This window comes from Phalacrocorax aristotelis, chromosome 1 (genome assembly GCF_949628215.1).
Source record: "Phalacrocorax aristotelis chromosome 1, bGulAri2.1, whole genome shotgun sequence".
Lineage (NCBI taxonomy): Eukaryota > Metazoa > Chordata > Aves > Suliformes > Phalacrocoracidae > Phalacrocorax > Phalacrocorax aristotelis.
Window position 1 is genome coordinate 4,839,143 of NC_134276.1, and position 19,823 is coordinate 4,858,965.

A 19,823-nucleotide genomic window follows, 5' to 3' on the forward strand; every position below is an offset into this window, starting at 1 on the left:
AGGCTATTTTGGAATTTGTCATTTAGACAATTTTGAGAGCTGTTTATGACATTTCTGCTGAGAAATCTCTCAAGCTCAACCCTCTCCCATAAACAAATTCAGTTTTGACAAATGAGCATTTTCTGATAGGAAAAGTTTTCTCAAAGTGTTCCCTGCCAGCCCTAATTATCAGCGAGGCCAACGCACAGGACCTTAGTCTGCATCTTTTGGCATATTTTACTCCCCTCATGGCATCATCTTCTCAGCTCTGGAGAAAACAGCTTTTCATTAAAAAAAAATACAGTCTAATCCTTATGATTATTGCGGAAGAACCTGAAAGCACAAATCCCAATGGCCAGAAAAACAAGTGGAATAGACCAACGCAGGATTTTTATTCTGTAATATTTTTTTGCTATTAAGCCAATCTCATAACTTAGGGGAAGGCAAATATTATTCCATATGGGAAAGTTGTGATAGGCAGAGCAGGAGTATTTAAAAATTAATTATATCTCCCTAAGAAGTATGTACGTTTGATTTGTGATTGTGTCACCTGGTTTTCCAATGGGAAGTATATAGAAGAGTCCTACCAAAAGAGTCTTCTCAAACATTGCTACCTGTGATGCACAAAGCACGGCTGCAGGAAGGACATTCAACCTACAGAAAGATTTTCTGTATAAAAAACATACACAGAGCTCATGTAATTGCCGTTTTACAAAGTCCCAGGGGAAGCAGTTCAGAGGTTATGTCAAGCTGTGGGGTAGGTACGGCCTAAATTCTGGCCTTTAAGTCTAACATACCTGCTTTTATTGACTGTTAATTCTGTGGGGCAGATGATTAACTTTGAACTACGCGGTTACTGTAGCATGCTCTGAAATGGCTGGCTATAATAAAAGGTTTAAGTCGCTGTTGCCATTCTGCTAAAACAAATCTGCATGTCATTTGTTTAGTTGCAAATATATCTCTAGGCAAAACTGTGTAAACAGAGCTGCCCCTGTACAAAAAGAAAGGTTATCAGGACATTAATCAGTAGCTAAACTTGGGATATCTGAGGGAATGAAAAACTGGAAGCAATATAAAGAGAACAAACACCAAGGAAGAGAAAAGGAAACAAGTTTGGAAATTACAACCTCCATCTATGCTAATGAATTAAATATGCCGAGGACATAGGGGTCAACTGGCGAAGAAAAACTTGTGTCCGTTATATTAAACACTGGAAAAACTCATGGCGACCAGAATACTGAGACAGAACCCATTCACCGATGGCCAGCTTGTGAGTATGTTAATTAATTTAAATGTCTTACCTGTCATGTAACATTTGATATCCTGAGAGTTGCTAATGGGATTGTTGTTTTTGAACATATACAGGTTGAAAGGCATTATGTTGTTGCTACTCAGATGTTTCCACATATCATGGTCTGGACTCGTCCACCGACCCGCTAGCACATCATAGTCTCTCCGTCCCATGTGGATAAGCTTAGTGAGGGGGTCATACAGTCCTCCATGGTAGCCAATGATGATCTGGAAGTTGGGATTGGTGTCCATATAGATCTCCCCGTACGCTGTGTACAGTATCTGCTTAATCATTAAGCCAGTCCCACTGAAGACGGCCAAAGGAGTGCCAATGTTATCGCAGGCTATGTAGAATTCATCACCGCTGCTGAGCTCCATTGCGAACAGGTGGCCTTGGAGGTCATAGTAGAGGGAGGTGATCTCGGAGCTTGAGTGGTTGTATAAATGGGTGACCTTGGTTGGGTTGGTCAGGTCTGCGTAGAAGAACTGCAAGTGATGGCCGTGGCTGGTTTTGCTAGAGACTCTCCTTCCTAGGCCATCATAGTGGTATTTCACACTCCACCCACTGGCTTTATTGTAGGCTTTGATGAGCAGGCCAGCCGAATTGTACTCAAAAATATCATTGCCTCTTTGCTTCAGGAAGCCATCCTCATCCATTTTGTACTGCACATCCCCCAGTCTAGTAATCCTATCCCTGAGGTCGTACCTGAGCGGTGTAAGGCGGGCACTATTCCCTGGACTCAACAAATGGAGGTTTCCGTTCAGGTCGTAGCTGTAACGCCAGAGCGGTTTGTCATTGATAGACACTGTCTGCAACTGGCCATCAGCATCATACTCATATGAATACCTAGTTGTGTTCGCATAAGGACCAACCTTCAGCTCTTTCTTAACCACTCTCCCCATGTTGTCATACTGCACAGTCATCCAGTACATCAGCGACCGGAATATCTCGTACTGGACTTCCTTCATTCTGCCATAGGCATCAAAATGTTTAGTGTGTGTCATGACAGCAGTGGTGATAATCTGGTTGATATCGTAGTAAATGACTCCGAATTTACCAAATTGCTCAGTTTTGCCTGACACATCATCGTACCTGTAGAGATCAATGGGTAAAGGTGTCTCGTTGATGACTGCTTGCATGCTGGTCACCCGGAAGCTGTTGTCATAATTATAGTCAAAGCGTGCATTCACCATGCCTTCCTCAGTGAAGCGGAAAATCTGTCGATCAATGAGGGGCCCTATCTGTCTGTACCTGATTGTACATGTGAACCCTTCGTTCTGCAAGTTTATCGTCTTCAGCATGCCAGCGATTTCATCGTAAGTGAAACTGATCTTCGTGGTGTCATAGAGCATCTCGGCTAACTTGGACAACTTTCCATACTTGTAGATGACACGTCTCCCTGTGCCCAAGTACAAAGTGTGGAGAAGCTGCTCGTCCTCTGTGAAATCCTGAATTACCGAGGCGTTGCCTTCTGGTGGCCGGTAGATGTTCCTGTAGTAACCAATGGAACGAATGGTTTCTAAAGTCTGACGGGCAACATTGGGCATGGTCACCGATGACAGCCGGTCGTTCTTATCAAACTCAAAGATGTACTGTCTCTGGCTGTGAAGGAGCAGCACCATGGACTAGATGGGATGGGGAAAAACAAAAGACATATAGATTATATTCCCGGTTTTCAGGGAAAATTATACTCAGCTCTTACAAAGCCTGCAAGATCCTCCAATCCAAAGAGCAGGGCAAGTGAGATAAAGCTCTGCACCCATACGATTAAATGGTGACAGCTTTGCAGCTGCACAGCACCTCAAGCGTCCCCAGGTAGGAGCAGGTCAGAGGAAGAAGCAGTTAATGCAGTGAGGAAGGTCTAAGTTCAGAATGCTCAGCTGTTCAAATAAATACCCTGTAGCTTAGCTGTCTCTACCCAATTTCCCTGTGCCAATAGCTTTTACAGACTAAATAAATAAAATTAGTAGAGTGACTTAAACAATGTTTGGAAAAGTACCCCCCGACACCTTCCACTGCCCAATTAATTCATCGTGTCTCCATATCTCTTACTGCAAGCTTCTGCCTGCATGCTGCTTTATTCTGGGATTTTTGTTGCATGTAACAATCAGCACAGACGGCAAAACACAAGGGTCAAGTCAATATGTTTTGCTTTTTAAAAGCCATGTTACTGTAGTTTCCTTAAACTGTTGTAGGGGTAGTTTCTGAGTAAAACTCAGCAATAAGAAGTCCCATCCTCGAGAATGCAGCATATGGATCTATAGGACACTGGGCAGTGTAATGATGACTGATAAGGCCCAGAAGAATTTAAGGCCCATGCCAATCTGCAGAGTGCAGACTGTGGAAAACACTGCAAAGTGTGCTGTAACAGTCTGGCCGGATTCATGCCTCACTCTTTTTAATTACATGTATTTCCTATGAAGCAGGAATGAGCCACTCGAAGGAGGCAGGATGTCAGACCGTCTGAGTTGTTTTCACATGGGAAATCCTCCTGGAAATTCCTACTGTTCACTCCTCTGACATTACCTGAAGGTACTTTATAATGCAGCTAGCTCAGCAAAGGAACGTTGTGCTTGAAAAATCAAATGCCAAAGCTTCACAGCGTTAAGACGTGCTCTCAGCGTGACTGGGAAGAAACTTCACAGGCTATTTTCAACTGGTCTTTGGTGGTTTGGTACCAAAGTTACTAGGTGCACCTTACTGTTGGTAGAAGAGGAGTATTGGACCATAAGGATTAATCAGCTGATGTGAAGGAGCGCAGCCATGCTGAAGTCAGAGGAGTGAAGCCCATTTGTACCAAATGCACCATCTCCGAGCTCTTAGGGGATTCTTACCTTCTCCAGGTAAGTGTAGCTCCACGATTTGCCATCAGCAAAGATCCTGGATGTAATTCTGCCAGACTGATCATACTCCATCCTTTCTGACATCGTGCCCCTCTGAATCCCTGCAATGTGTCCTCCTGGGGAATAGGTGACATTGACCCCGTTCAGTCTGCTGCTCGGTGACCAGAGACTGGGCCTCCCTGCCTGGTCGTAGAGGATGCGGAGCGTGAATTTGCGGTGGTCATCATAGATTTTCTCTGTCCTTGTCACACGATCAAAGTCAAGGGACAGCAGGTTTCTGTTGTGTACCTACAGGAAAAAGATGGAGAATTAGGAAGCTGGAAACAGCTTATCATAGAAACATAGAACCATTAAGGTTGGAAAAGACCTCTAAGATCATCAAGTCCAACCCCAAACCAACACCCCCGGGCCTTCTAAACCATGTCCCCAAGTGCCACGTCTACATGGCTTTTAAATACCCCCAGGGACAGTGACTCCCCCACCTCTCTGGGCAGCCTGTGCCAGGGCCTGACCACTCTGGCAGGGAAGGCATTTTCCCTCATCTCCAACCTAAACCTCCCCTGACGCAGGTTGAGGCCGTTCCCTCTCGTCCTGTCACTGGTGACTTGGGAGCAGAGACCAGCCCCCCCCTCACTCCAGCCCCTCTCAGGCAGCTGCAGAGAGCGAGAGGGGCTCCCTTCAGCCTCCCCTTCTCCAGGCTAAACCCCTCCAGCTCCCTCAGCCGCTCCTCATCCAGACCCTTAACCAGCTTTGCTGCCCAAAGTTTAAGTTACAAAGACTAGCCTTGCTTCACCAAACATCGATTTAGACCACGTTGGAGAGTATCCAGCTGTTCATTGCCTTTGGATAAAAGGCAATTTTCAAAGCAAAGAGTTCTCCTAACATTGCTTCTGTTCACTTCAGTGAGGAGAGAGGCAGAAAAACAGGGTACTTTCGAAACATCATCACGATGAAGGAATATTGCCCATATCCCAAACCTAGGCTTAGGACTGCTACAGCTGATGTGATTATAGACCTACAGAAGATGAAATGACAACATGTTGCCGTGAATACTTGCAAGGTACTCCGCTTACCAAACCTGTGATAGCTAGTCTTTTGCTTTCACGCGCATCAAAAAATAATACTTGTAGAAAAAAGATGGATGATGTGTCATCATAGTGGAAAGCAGTTACTGAATATTCTGCAGGCACTGGGGGTTTAGCCTTTCCCTGAGATGAAATATGGAGGCCTTGATCACTGTAGATGTTACACAGGGCAGGAACTTTTCTGTGAGAGCTGGAGTTTTAGCTTTATTGTCCTGGGGTTATTCGGTGTTGCATAATTACACTCCTGTTACCTCCACTGCCTCTGCATTTCCAAAGATCAAATGCATCTACTTCAAAGGTAGGAGCAGGAATACACTTTGATTCAGGGTTTGTAGTGCACAGCAAAAAAAAAAAAAAGGAGTTGATAATATAACTCATGTTTAGCTGCATGTGCAAGGAGACTTACAAAGCCACAGCATCACAGTAGCAAAGTACTGAGCAGAGATGAAAACCCCACATTCCCAGTATGAGCTTGCCAGTAAAGACAGCTTTTTTCTCCATCCCACCACTTTCAAACCTCTTTCAGCTGGTGAACCCCTCTTTTCTAGAAGGGTGCAGATTCTTCTCAGCTGAATTTCAAACTCTAAACAGCTAGCTTGTTTTTCAGGTCCCTTTGCAGCCCTTCAGCTGTAGTCAATAAACCAGGGTTTGCAAGTTGCTGCAAGGTTTTCAGACTGCAAGTTAAACATACTGCCTTATCCTGCTCTGGGTAAAGCCGACACTCTTGACCTCAGTGCTGTTCTCAGCCCTGGTTCAGCTTTGATCTTGGTCATTACTTTAGTGTGTATGATTGAATTCCCACTATATTTTCAGGGATGTGGGAGTATCTGAGAGCTTAACAGCATGAGAAAGGAGAGAAAGGATATGGTAGAGCCAATGGAGGAGTTCCTCAGCCCCGGAGGAATGGGAGAGGGAAAGGCCGGACCACTGCAGTGCTTTCATGCTGCACAGGCAGATATCTGTGCTGAAACCTGGAGAACAGGGGCACTGCAAAACCAGAAGTCACAAGAAGGCATTGCAAAATCAGAAGTCACAAGAAGGCATCTCAGGAGCTGGGGTCGCAAGAGGCAAAAGCACGGCTGAGAAAATGTGAAAGTGAGCGGAAGGTGCACATGGCCAGCCAAGAGGGGAGGAATCAGCACCATGATGTAAGTGTGAAGATGATGTAAGAGGAGGCAAGTGGAAAAATGATTTCTAACTTATGAATAGCAATGGTAAAATGTGGGTATAACTTGAAGAAATAAATGGTGTGGAAAGGTAGATAATGCTCCAAGTAAATATGTGTAAAATAGCATGTAAAGGGGCAGTGGGAGAAAGAGGGAATAAGCCAACAGCCCACTGTATCATGCAAGCTGGGAAGTAATTAAAAAGTTATCAAAACTCTAAGTACTGATGCGCACATGTAACTAACAGAGCAATTTGGTATCTCATAGGTGCTTGCTGCTATAAATAGAGAAACAGAAGGTGCAATTGCTTGGAAAAAAAAATCTAAGCAGGAAGAAATAACATCTCTGCCTCCCATCTATTCACGGAACAGCTCCAGCCCGGCAGCTGCAGCTTCTTCTGCTGCTGGTTTCTGCCAAGAGAGCTGGAAAGAGCTCTTCCAGGGCTGGGACAGCAATCCAGGCTGAAAGTGGCCTCCCTGATCTGTCCGCCAGCGTCAGTGCCATTCACTGTGCTGGAAGGACCAAATAACAGGTCCCAGGATAGCTCTTAAGCTCAGTCCAAATCTCTGCAGCCCATTACCAGTGCCCTAAGTCATTCCACCCTCCCCATGCTCTGGCAAACAATTTCTGCGGGACTAGTTGGAACCAGTCTCCCTTTACATGATTTTTTTTTTTAATGATTTGTTTTCCTGTTTTCTCGGAGTAATGTCTCTTCACTCTGAGAAGTGCTGCAGTGCCAACAGCCACCCCTCAAGGTGATGGGCAAAGTGAACCCTACCCAGCCAGATAGCCTCTGAACAGGGGCAATCTTTTCCATCCTTGTTCAAGGACACGCCTTGAATAGAAGCGAATATTCTGCAGGAGCACTGGCAGGGCTGCAGGCTTCAGTCCAATAACTGTGTTTTATGGTGAGCAGCTAAATAAGGTGCCATCCTACATCCAGGAGTTCTTATCCTGGAACAGGGTATGAAAGGCTCCTGCAAAAAGCTTTTGCCCCTCAGAGCGTTTGACAAGGCTTATGATCAGCACAGGACTGAAGACAGGGTAGATTTAAATCCGCAGTTCACTGTGGATCTGACCTCCCCTTTGTAACGTGTGAGAAACTAAATTTAACCCCAAACTCACGTTCCACAGTACTTTATTCAATCCCTTAGCTTGCTCTGAAGAAGCAAGAGCATAAACATGCCACCTTCTCTGATTTCTCCAATGCTTTCTATGGAGCTTTAGCTTACATTATAATTAAAAAACATGCATTGCTCTCCTTGGGAGCAATAGAGAACAAAAAGGGAAGATTTCTCATGAAAACATTCCAGCAACTTTCAGCAGAGGAAGGCAAACAATACTTCTGCAGTGAGAACTCCAGGAGCCAAAAACATCCATGTGATAAACGGCTGCCTACAAAGCAGTTTCCCCAGTGAATTGCTAAAACTGTTGGGGTGGCCATACCCAGACCTCAACACCTTGCAGAAATTGTGGAAGCGATGCTGGACTTGTTAGTCAATGCACCAGGAATGGTTAGCAGCACATCCCAAAAGACCTCTCCGGTCACGCTGGCTCTGGGGAGTGTCTGGGGCACAGGGTCTCGATGCCACCATTAACCTGCTGCCAAGGTCTCGGGAAAAACAAAGTGAATTACAGCAGGAATTGCCATGGTTAAAGAAAAGAGCTGAGCCAGCAGCTCTGTCTCTTTTGGCTGTCCTATTTGCTCCACTGTCAGAGATTATTTTACATCCTCCTTTACTGAAAAACTAAAGTTTGTTTAAAAAAAAAAATAAGGAAGCAGCTCTGTTCCTTGGAACAGAGTTTACCTAACGCTCGCACTGCAGATGGAGTTTGTGTTGCTGTTGGCCAGTGATTGGTTGAATTTGTAGCCAGCCAATTTGTGGAGATATTTCACTACTGGGTGGGTGGATCAGAGCATCACAATTTTCCATGGGGTGTGTGGGATAGGAGAAGGGAAAGGGGCTGCTTTGACATATTTGTGCTGCTTTACTGCTCCCTGGCCAAGCACAGAGCCAGGTCAGCTTCGATGGGATGGGGGAAAAGGCATCCCTTCATTCATGCAGAAGTCCCTGCCCTGTGCTTTATCCCTGCAATAAACACGTGCATTGTAGCATTTCTTAGGGAGGGTCAAGGAGGCAGCTGTGAAACTGGCCTCATCGTGCTGGGTGCTGGGAGCTGGGCGAGCTCATGGCAACAGGTCATCAGTCCCCAAGAGCACCCTGCGACCATGGGAAGAAGGGCCACAACTCATAAAATGGGGCTCCATGTGATGGCAGCAGAAAGGATGCTTGTTTCAGGGGAAACCCCTCTTTTACGGTGGTCAGATCCTGATCTCCTCATACAAAGGCTTCATGGAGTGATGCTGCCGCCTTTTGGGGCATGCTGTTTCCCCACGGAGCACCATGTCTTTGCAAGCAGTGGGGTGAGGGGAGAGGGAAAGTGGTGATTTACCCACATACGGCAGAAAATGATAACATCTCCCAGAATAAACAAAAACATGTTGAACTTGACTTCCCTGAGCTTTTCCCTTGCCAGGGAAAGCAGCAATTACTGGTACGAGGGAAGAGGAGAACATGACACACAGAATATGTTAAATGCCAGGCAATCCCCAGGGAGGCAATTAGCACCTTCCAGGTTTATGTCTTAGAGGTGCAGATGCTGCCATGCAGGTACAAACAGGCAGCTTAAAACTTCTTGTACATCCTCAGCTACTTTGAACCTTGAACAGAGCCATAACTGAGTCCTTCAACCATGTAAGATGTTCTTCTGCTTCACTAGAAGGGCCCCAATAGGCTCAAAATGTGAATAAATGCTGGCAGATTTATGGGGACACAAGTAACCAGACTGAAAACTCATTTTCCAAGTGTTTTTCCAACTGCAGTACAATATAAAACAAAGACACATTCTGCGTTTGAATCTACTGTGAAAATTTTGGAAGATAAAACTGACACGGGCAGCTGAGCTGCGGCTAAATGAGTGGAAACTGCTTTGAACACCAAATAGCTGTGGCACAGCTGCAGATTTCAGAAGGCTCTCTCCTTTCAGAAAAAGACCTGTCTGATAATTTCATTGGTTATTAAAATAAATTGAAATAAAAACTCCAAGACGAACCAAACAAGAAGGGTGATGCCAACTGATCTGCAGATATACAGCAGTTCCCACTGAAGGAGCAGCTTTAGCTTTCACTACTCTTTGCAGTTTTTCTCCTGGTAACAAAATCTGAGGCTATTGACGCAAAGGGAAAGGAACAGAGGCTGGGCTGGGGAGGGTGAAGAGCAATACTTGACAACTGTGAGTGAGGAGAGACGGCAGAAATCACACCAAGGTGGCAGGGGTCACGCAGCTTGGAATAGGGAGAGGTGAAGAGCAAGGGCTGGGAAACACATAACCTGAAACCAGAGCATTAATATTTACTGCAAAGCTTAAGTGCGAATAAATAGCTGCAGTCCTTTTGCTGTGGTGGCATTACACAGCACTAAACATTCTTCTCAGAGGGACTGAATTTGCCAGGTGCTGAGCAGCTTCCCAGGAACTGTTCATCAGCCCATGACTCTGAAACTAGCAAGGTACAGGGTGATTGCGCAGGACTTGCTATTACAAGTCGCCAGCCTTGCCAGCAGTTAGCAGAGGAATTACAGGCTTATTGGGCAAGATCTTTAAACAGCCCTGACAAGTCTGCGGTGCATTGTGTGGAACAATGTTTTCAAAACACATCAGTCTCAAGCACAGAAAGGACCATGGGCTGCTGGAGGAGAGAGTACTATCAGGCTGGGGCTGCTTGTAACATTTCACTTTGGGGAACAAGGGCAATTGTGATGCAATGCCCTGCGAGCCCAGTTCTTCAACAGGTTAAATAGATTAGCAAGTTTCAGGAATCTAGAGATGTTTTGGAGGCTGCCCAGTGAACAATAATCTTAGAATCATAGAATGGTTTGGGTTGGAAGGGACCTTAAAAGCATCTAGTTCCAACCCCGCTGCAGGGTCAGGGACACCTTCCACTAGATCAGGTTGCTCAGAGCCACGTCCAACCTGGCCTTGGGCAAACACTTCCAGGGATGGGGCATCCACAGCTTCTCTGGGCAACTGGTTCCAGTGCCTCACCACCCGCTCAGTAAAGAATTTCTTCTTAATATGTAATATAAATCTACCTTCTTTTAGTTTAAAACTTACCCGTTCTAGCCTTCTCTAGGCTAAACAAGGCCAACTCTCTCAGCCTGTCCTCATATGCTTACAAAGCTTTCAGTGCTCAGGTCTACTACTGCCAGCAGCACAGGTAGAAGCCATCTATACTAATTGGTGCAGTATGTTAGAGTTATAATTGTCCCTTGCTTGCTTAAACGGCCTGACACGATGGTTAAACCGACAGTGTCTGATGGGGCATCGTGTGTTTCCATTGATGCAGAGGACTTGTAGGCAAATCAGCCCTACTACCTGTGATGGGTAAGAGAACATCAGCACAAAAGGGGACATAAGGTTATGTTCAAGTCATAAAGTTTGTGTCACTGAGGATGAACAGCAAGTTCTCTGTCCTGCAGCCTCCTCCCTATTGCCGACAATACAAACCAGCCCTGTCCCTTTCTGTCATGAGACCAGGGACTGATGAGATGGTGAGGGGACCCCAAAACTGCTCACGCTTCTCACTTACCCTCAGCCGACGTCCGAAGACAGTGACCTGCCCTCTCGCTTGCTCCTTCCTCTGCCTCCACTCCACAAGATTGAGGCCGTTGTCAATGGGCAGGGTGACGTTCCTCTTCCCCACCGTGGGGTTGACGGTGCCAGCCAGCAGATGCGGCTCCGTTTGCAGGGCCACCTCCATGCCGTTAGCGAGCATCAGTCTGAGAGAGCCATCGGCACCGATGTAGTAGCTGTTTCGGACTTGGTCTGAGGACAGAAGAGATCTTTTCAAATGGCTGCCCAATGATATAGCTCCAGCTTTTTTCTCCTTCACCCAGGCTTCATCAGCATTTGTGATGGTTGTAACCAAATGCGGTGTCACCCACCTGCCCCAGTCTCAGTGAGCAAACCACTGGTTTCAGCAATGACAGTAAAGACGGACAATCTCTTTTTCATTCTGATGGGGTTCTGCTCCTCAGACTCTTGCAGAAATGTCTTACACAGGTTAAAAAAGGCACCAGTGGGAGAGCCGTGTAATACCTTAGCAAAGGACACAGGTTCAAACCTCTTCCTCAAGACTAAAACATTGGTTGGTGAGATATTTGTTTTAAATCACAGTCTGGCTGAAAACTTTCCATGCTTTTATATCCTAAAGATCCCAGTTTCACTACAATATATGAAAAAGTGGGGCCACCTACTTTCCACAGCTTATTCACCATCTCACAAGTGACAGGAAATTGCACAGCGGGTTAATGCTAACCAGTTCCCCAAACAACGGCCAAAACCTTTCACTTGGGAAAGCTTTCAGGAGGCAACCGAGGTCCTCATGTTTGGAGGGAAAGCAGAGGCACTAAGCTCCCACACATCTCCGTACATCTGGCCTGCACTAGCTCTTGAAAGATCAGCAGATTTTCAGGCCAGGATTTGGGAGTTCAGGAGTGGAAGAGAAGAACAATCTCTCTTCCTCATCCTTCAGGAATCAGGCAGGCTGAAAGCCTGTCTTTTGAATCTCCAGCTGGCATTTCGCTCTGCAGAGAGGAGCTCATGAAGGGTAAGAAAGCATGAGAGCTGCTCAGTGCAGAATGGCTTTAAAAGCACATTATACAAAGACTGCCTTATCTGAAGCTACTCAAAAAGCTGGAAAATATTACAATTTCTGTCTCCCAGGCTACCATAAATACCTAATTGTGAAAAACCCCACCCATTAAAAATTCATGTCAATTGTTTTTCAATTCTGAGGCAAGTTGGGTTTTGTTCACTAGTTGCTCTGCCATAGCTCAGCAGGAAACGAGGTCACAGCGAAATTATCATCTCTTGTCTGGATGAAATAGATTAGCAAAGAGCACAGTTTGGTATAATTAGGAAAGGAAACCTGACACCAGTTGGTCTTTTTTATTGTGAGTCTGATCCTGCTCCTGTGGTAGCCAGCTGGAGTCTGGCCACACTGATCTCAGCAGGACCACAACTCAGCGTACACAGCAGTGACGGTCTGAAACTGCTGTGGCACTGGATTTTGCCACTGTAAACATACAGCAGTGATCCACAGTGTGGGTCCAAGTATTTTAGCTGTACCACTGAGTACTTAAGTTGATGGTCTTTTGACACAGACTCCAGCCGGACCAAACCCACTCCATGCTTGATTCTGCAAATGGAGAGAAGGGGCACAGTCAGCTGGCTGTCACACTTCTGTTCTTAGGTGCTTGGTTTGGTGAGAAGGTGGTAGGATCAAACAGTAATATCTATCAAATAGTAGTATCTGAAGAAAAAGTAGATCAAATAGATCAAAAAGTAAATCAAATCAGTGATATATCTCTGCACAGCTAATACAGTCCTCCCTCCTTCATCCTTCACCAGGAAGCAGGGAAAAGCTTGATGTTCTCCATGAAATTCGCTGGACATGCAAAGGTCCCTTCGTGCCACACAAGCACCGCAGAGGGGTTATGGTGGATTGTCACCAGCAATGTGGTACAGTGTGGGGAACGTAAATGCTCCACTTCCAAACATTTTCCTAAGAGAAGACTCTTCCCTGGCTTTGGGAGGCATTTCTCAGGGGCTACATGAAATCCAGGGGCCACTGGATATGTATTTTATGCTGCTCTGGCTCTAGGGTACTAGTGCCCTATTTTGGCCTGGAACAAATGCTCACTTTGTCATTAGCGCAGATTAAAAAATATTCCACAGAGGTCCTAAGGTGCCTGTTAGCTGTGGAAGCTCCTAAATCCCTCCTACATGAATCTATAACCTTCTGAAAATGCCTTCTCAGACCTCAGCTGTTCACAGTGCGATCCAGGTTTTCTGAAAGGTTCACCAAGGATTTGTGCAAGCTGGCCAGAGGTGTGAGTCCAGAAGGAAAATGCACGAGCAACTCTCATGCAAAGGGAACCTGCAACACGCATTTTCCCTGGAGAGCAACAGAGCAAGCAAGACACTCCCAGACCTTGAGAACGGCTCCAGCTCCATCCTCTGGGGAGGCACTTGGAAGGCAACTTCATTTCAGCTCAACGAATACAACCCCGGGCAACTCCAGTGGCCCTTGTTTCAGTTTTCACAGTGCTGCCATGAACAAACAGTTCCCTCAGTTTGGGAACTCGGAAACGGTCCCTAACACCTGTGGGAAAGCCACCCTCAGCAGGTTGCAGGCCACCTCTGATGCAACTTTATCCAGATCTTAAAATTAAGATAAGTGAGTTTCTTCAGATCCAAAGAGTTTTATAATTGTATACTTCTGAAGATGGTTAAGCTGTTTGTAATGGCAAGAGTGCCCCTGTGCTGGCGGGCAGTACAATGAGATAATTGACCATGGCACCATTAGGTAACTGTGCCTTCAGCTCTGTGTGTATAAATCTCATCACAGTTGATTATCTCACTAAAGGGCCCCCAACAGCGGGCTTTATTGCTTAATTAGGCTCTTGAGGTGAAGCCAACCTCGTGTCTGTACAGTTGCCAGACGTCTTAATGTGAGCGGATGGGATGGCGTGGGGTAGGTTGGATCTTCTTTGCAAGCTGAAGTAAAGAATAAGAAAGTCACTGTGTTTCCCTGCGGGAACAGTGGGTACGGCTTGAAGGGGCTGGTACCCTTTCAGCCATCCACTCCAGAGGCAGGAAGGGCAGCATACAGGCATAGCAGGCACCTTCTTTAAGGAAAGCTTGCTGTTATTATAGGAGAGAAACATGTATCGCAGAGACATGGGAACAAATGTGACTCTGGAAAACATTGGTCTCGGAGCACTTTGCTCCTCACAAGGGGAATGATGGTTGACACCCCATTGCCGTCAGGCACAGAGCTCGAGTTAGTAAGAGCTGGGGAGTGAAAAAAGCAAAGAGTTTGATGGTCCTTTTCCTTTCTCCAAGCCCCAGGGAGCGGGAGCGATGGATCTCCTTGGCCCTAAGGAAGCTTCAGCCTTCAGAACTTAAGAGATCCAGGCTGGCATGGTTTGTGCGCTACAACTTCTGCCCCTACTAGTATGGCAGCACAGTGCTCCCCTGCTATTTATTCCTCTTTTCTTTCCTACTTCATTACCTTTTCCTCCACCTCATCAGTCCTCCACTTCCTCACCTTACCATCACCAGCAGAACTATGTTCATTTCCAACAGCCACAAACCAGTCCCACCGGTCCTGCCGTGGCTGCCCACCTCTCGTTCCTCCTTTGTGCCTCTCCACACCAGCCCTTCAGCTCAAACGCAGACCTTCTGGGGACAGGGATGGTCATTTTTCTGGCCTTGTGAATGTTTGAACAGCCAATAAGCAAAGAATCAAAGACATCTCCAGCAACCAGCTGGAAGCCGGTTCCAGGAGAGTAACTGTTAAGTTAGAAGCCATTAAAAGAACGAAGCAAAGGAGTCGGCTGGAAGCACGGCTAGATTTACGCACCCTTTTTGTTATAACATTAATGGTAATGATGATGGAGGACTGTACTGCACGGCAAGGGGACTGGCTGAGAATGAAGCCGAAAAAAGCTGCAGAGCAACCACGGCACTAGGGAATGCGGCTAAGTAGGTGTGAGTGTGTGTCTGTACCAGCTCTGCGGCGCTGAGGATGCAGGTGAGTTTTGGTGCTGGGATTATTGAGATGAGGCCTGTTTCCTGATGGCTAATCCATTGTGTGCAGCTTGCCTGGGAGAGGCGCAGTGGCCCAACTCACCTTGGAGCAGGGTGTAGAAGGCTCCTGATGCCGACAAATTGGTTGTTATTGTAACATCATCCTTGCTGGAGGTTTCCACCTGGACATGCACGGAGCTGTCAGTGTCGCTGCGGAAGCTGCTCACTTGGCCAGTAGGAAAGGTCACGTTGGTCAGGCGCCCAAAGCTGTCATACCTGAAAGGGAGGATGGAGTAACGTCAACAGCATCAACAGAGGGGTGGGATACAGGAATCATCCTATAAAGCAGAGAGCAAATCTTGAAGTCATCGCCCAGGTTTTTCCCAGAGAAAAACTCATGGTCAGTCTGTCAGACCTTGACTTTTTTGGCCTTATGAGGGGAAAATCACAGCTTTTAGCTGAAGAAAATCAAGCAAAGAAGAGAAAATTATTAAATAAGTATTAGTCTGTATTTTAACAACATTTTTTCTGATACTTATCACCTGCACTGTGCTTCTTGTGTACTTTATTCCCCATTCCTGTGCGGTGACTTAAGGAAGAGCACTGGCCCGTTGTCATGGTTTAACCCCAGCCATCAGCTGAGCACCACCCAGCCACTCGCTCACTCCCCCACCCCAGTGGGATGGGGGAGAGAATCGGAAGGGCAAAAGTAAGAAAACTCGTGGGTTGAGATAAGAACAGTTTAATAATTAAAATATAATATTAATAATAATGTAATATAATGTAAGTGAAAACAATACGAGAGAGAGAAGAGAAACCCAGGGAAAAAGCAAGTAATGCAACCGCTCACCACCCACCGACCAACACCACCGGTCCCTGAGCCACAGTCGCTGCCTCCCCTGCCAACTCCCCCCAGTTAACATACTGGGCATGATGTCATATCATATAGAATATCTCTCTGGCCAGTTTGGATCAGCTGTCCTGGCTGTGCCCCCTCCCCTCCTGGCTTCTTGTGCCCCTGGCAGAGCATGGGAAGCTGGAAGCGTCCTTGACTAATGTAAGCACTATTTAGCAACAACTAAAACATTGGTGTCTTATCAACATTATTTTCATACTAAATCCAAAACACAGCACTATACTGGCTACCAGAAAGAAAATGAACCTACCCCAGCTGAAACCAGGACACCCATGCATCCTGTCTAGCAGAACTAGGAGATTCTGATGGCCACCAACTGTTTTATCTGCTTGTGTCCTGAGCTCTTCAGCAATTTTCTTCTTTCTTTTAATCTTATTTTAAAAGCTAATGTTAAGGTAGCAGCAAGAACCTGCCAGAGTGGCCACATCAGGTAGAGAACTGTCCTTTGTGAACATGGTGTAGAGCCCTGAGCGTAGCTGAGACCCCTGTGTCTACCTTTTACTGTTCCTAGGACCATCTGGAAGGACTGATTTAAAAGTGTACGAAAGCAGTTCGGTTTTCACCCCTGCTGAGTCCTTGGCTTTTCCAGTGGGGGAGTCAATACAAGCACCACCTGGGAAGGTTTCTGTGATGTGAACACCTGTGTACCAGGACCCAGATGAAATAAGCTACGTGCACGCAGGTCCCAAGCACTTAGCAAGCTGGGGGGTTATTTTTCAATAAAAAGGAGCAGCAGACACCTGTGCCTAGAGGCCCTCCGAGTCAATGGAGCAAACACATCATCCTGCCTCCCATTTGTGGCACTGCAAAAAGGGCACCCTTGGGCCACGGACTGAGCTAAGAGCAGAGGGTTAGCAAGGGACCTTTGCAGTGAGGCTATTGGAGACTGAAATGGAGAGCAGCAGGAAGCTCTCCTGGCTTATCTCTGGAGAGCTGTTGGTCCTTCTGGTGAGACAGACCTTCAGGGAAGGGATATTTAACTATTCAGGGAGAAACAGGAGAAAAATTCCAGCAAAAGCGATCAGTGATAATGTTTGACTTTTTTCAAATCCTGCCCACGTATCATTTAAGAATGATTTGTATGATATATAAGAAGATCATATCAAGAAAACATATCACTGGGGGATGCAAAGTGAATGGTGGGTGAGCAGAGAGGACTCATTCTCCTGCAATAGCCAGTGGTGAGCCTTGGATGGAGCAGAGTGTCCAGTGAAGGGCACAGTTCCTCAGAATGATAAAGTAATATAAATGATAAGTGAAGGATAACAAGCTTAGAAAACATGACCCAAGAGGCAAAGCTAAAAAAAATGAGCTGTTTTAGAAGAGAGGAAACAAGGAAGTGGGAAAATGCCACCCTGACAATGGTTGTTCTGAAGAGAGTTATAACTAATTCTCCATCATGTCTACTGAGGACGTGACAAAAAGTAACCAGTTGGATGGAAAAAAAGAAGATTCAGGTCATAAGCTGGAGAACATTTTCCAGGCCCGTGGTTGCTCCAAGCAGAGGAACAGATGGAGCACTGGAAACCCCATTGCCCAACACTTCTAAGACTAGGTGAGAGAAATGTGTTAGAGAGGGTCTGGATGCAGTTGATCAGACCTTGGAGGGGGCTGATGGTTGAGGAGCTCTTGGTCCTCCTCTTCAGGATTACTCTTAGCTGGGGAATAGGACAACAGATGCCACCTAATAACAACAACAACAACAAAAAACCAAACCCCGAACAAACAAAAATAAAAGTAAAGAAAATAAAATAGTACTCTTGAACTGCAACCCGTGAGAGACCCAGGAGCAGCCATTGGCCTGGCTCTGCACTCTACAGGAAAAGAAATTTGTCTCCTCTTCCATTCCCTTTTTTCCAGAGTTGTACACAGTGCTGGTACTTTGCTTTTGAGAGCGCGCTGGCAGTGACTTAGCGTGAGGAAGGGCTGGTTGAAAAGGTGCTTTTTGCCCCGGTTTAATGTTTAGTGTATAGTGACTAAGTGGGTGAGCTCATTGCAAGTCTCGCAGCCCTTGGGTTTGGAGACACCGTCACGTGAGGCTTTTCTTGCCCGCTGGGCAGAGGGGGAGGCAGGGAGGTAGAAGAAAGCATTTGGCCCTCCGCAGTGTCAGCCTATCAGTCATGGGATTATCCATGCATGGAGGACGGAGCAGCCTTGCCCTTTCCCTCCAAGATCTTGGCGATCAATCAGCCACTTGTGAAATGGAAAAGAAAAAAGAAAGAAAGAAAAAGAGAAAGGGCTGAATTCAGGACTGCATTGCAGGAGTTTGGCAGAGACCAGTTAAAGCTTTTCTAAGCAGCTAGCAGTGCACAGCTTGGATCTAAACTGAATCTCCTTGCAAGAGCCAGAACTAAAGTGCTCTCCATCCCAAATGCTTTGCCCCATGTCTCTGGCTGTCCTGTTTGCACTGAGGTGGTATGCATTTTGATTGTGCTTTCTGCACAATCATCTGCACATCTCCTCCTAAAACAGTGTGCCAGTCTTAAACTGAAAATGTCGCAGGCAATACCTTTACCCCATCTGCTGAGACAGGACACAAGGGGCATGATTTAGCCTCTACGCTGAGCAGAGAAAACACTGTTATCACTAAAGGTGTCTTATGTAACACCCCAAATTCTTTCTACCTGGACATCAGTAGTCCTATAAATAAACCAGTCTGAACCGTAAGGGTAGACTCAGATCCCAAATGCTCCGAAATTTAAGGAAGATAGATCTGAATTCAACACCTCTGACTTGATGGTATTAGCAACTGTAAGAGATTTATTTATATTGCTCTATTTAAATTTTAAAAAATCACCTGCTCCTGAAATTGAGCCTGATTCACCCCCTAAAAATAATGGCGCAAACCTAGACATGCTGCGCTGCGGTCTAAGGGGTGAAATTGGTGTAACACAGGTGTGAGTGTGAAAGAAAGCGGGTCTGCGGATTAGGGAAAGAAAGCAAAAGCCAGGATGGGTGCAGAGAGCTTGTTCATGTGATGGACGTGGCTGCTATTTCCTTTAAGTGCTAAGTCAATGTCCTGTGAGTCATATGGTTTATCCTAATTGAACAATACTCAGCACCATGGTGAGAGTCAGCACAAAACCTATACTCCGTGCAAGCCCTGCTTACATGCTCCAAAGAAAGCCTCAAAAGCCTGTGGATACTCAGTTTAACAGCCCCAAGCAGCAGCAGACACCCAGCTCCTTAAACTCGATTCCTGGACATCCAGCTCCCAGCACCCTCACCAATGGTCCGCCAGCTCTCTGCCGGGCAAATGCAGTATTTGCAAATGTGCCAGTAACCTCTGCCTGTGCAAAATGGGTTAGAACAGCATGGAAAAGGAGCATGATGTTGCCTAGACCTCTGTGCACACATTTTAAGTCAAAATGAATAAGTACAGTCTGCATAATTTACACAGTTACATTTTTACAGCTGTTAGAAAACTCACGCTACAGGGGAGAACTTCACCAAGGGCAGGGACTTCCATTTGGGACTTTGGGTCCTGAGAAGCAAGGCTTGTTTTGGGCCAGAACAGTCTGGAATGGTGTGCTGGAATTGGTTTAATATGTCCGCACGTGTACATTAGACTTTTGGCACCTCCTTAGTCACCCCATTAGCCTCTGTTAGAATTAACCTGGACCATCTGTGTTTTCTGCATTTGTAGGAGCTGCTGCACCTCTGCCCAGGAGCAAGGCAGGGACCTTCCAAGCATTCATTTGGGGTGACAGCTCACCTATTTGCAGCTGCAGGGAGGTCATGCCTTACAAAGGGAGAAATGTGAGAAGGTTCTGCAATTAGACTGTTCCCATTTTTATTATTATTTTTAATTGGTAGCAGATGAAGCATAAAACTCTCACGTCCAGACAGAAAGTCCTTTCAGCACGGCGGTGGCCATGCAAAAGGAGG

The 19,823-nt window shown here is 46.2% G+C and overlaps 1 protein-coding gene across 6 annotated transcripts in view; it reads right to left on the reverse strand.

Moving 5' to 3' along the window:
- TENM4 (teneurin transmembrane protein 4) overlaps nucleotides 1–19,823 on the reverse strand; it is a 609,630-nt gene that overhangs the window by 14,305 nt on the left and 575,502 nt on the right. For all 6 annotated transcript variants that reach the window (XM_075076073.1, XM_075076149.1, XM_075076381.1 and 3 more), the window contains 4 exons: nucleotides 15,123–15,295; nucleotides 11,013–11,248; nucleotides 4,105–4,401; nucleotides 1,281–2,895 (listed from right to left, as the gene is read on the reverse strand). In XM_075076073.1, coding sequence (XP_074932174.1) covers nucleotides 1,281–2,895; nucleotides 4,105–4,401; nucleotides 11,013–11,248; nucleotides 15,123–15,295 — 2,321 coding nt within the window. The remainder of the gene's footprint in view (nucleotides 1–1,280; nucleotides 2,896–4,104; nucleotides 4,402–11,012; nucleotides 11,249–15,122; nucleotides 15,296–19,823) is intronic.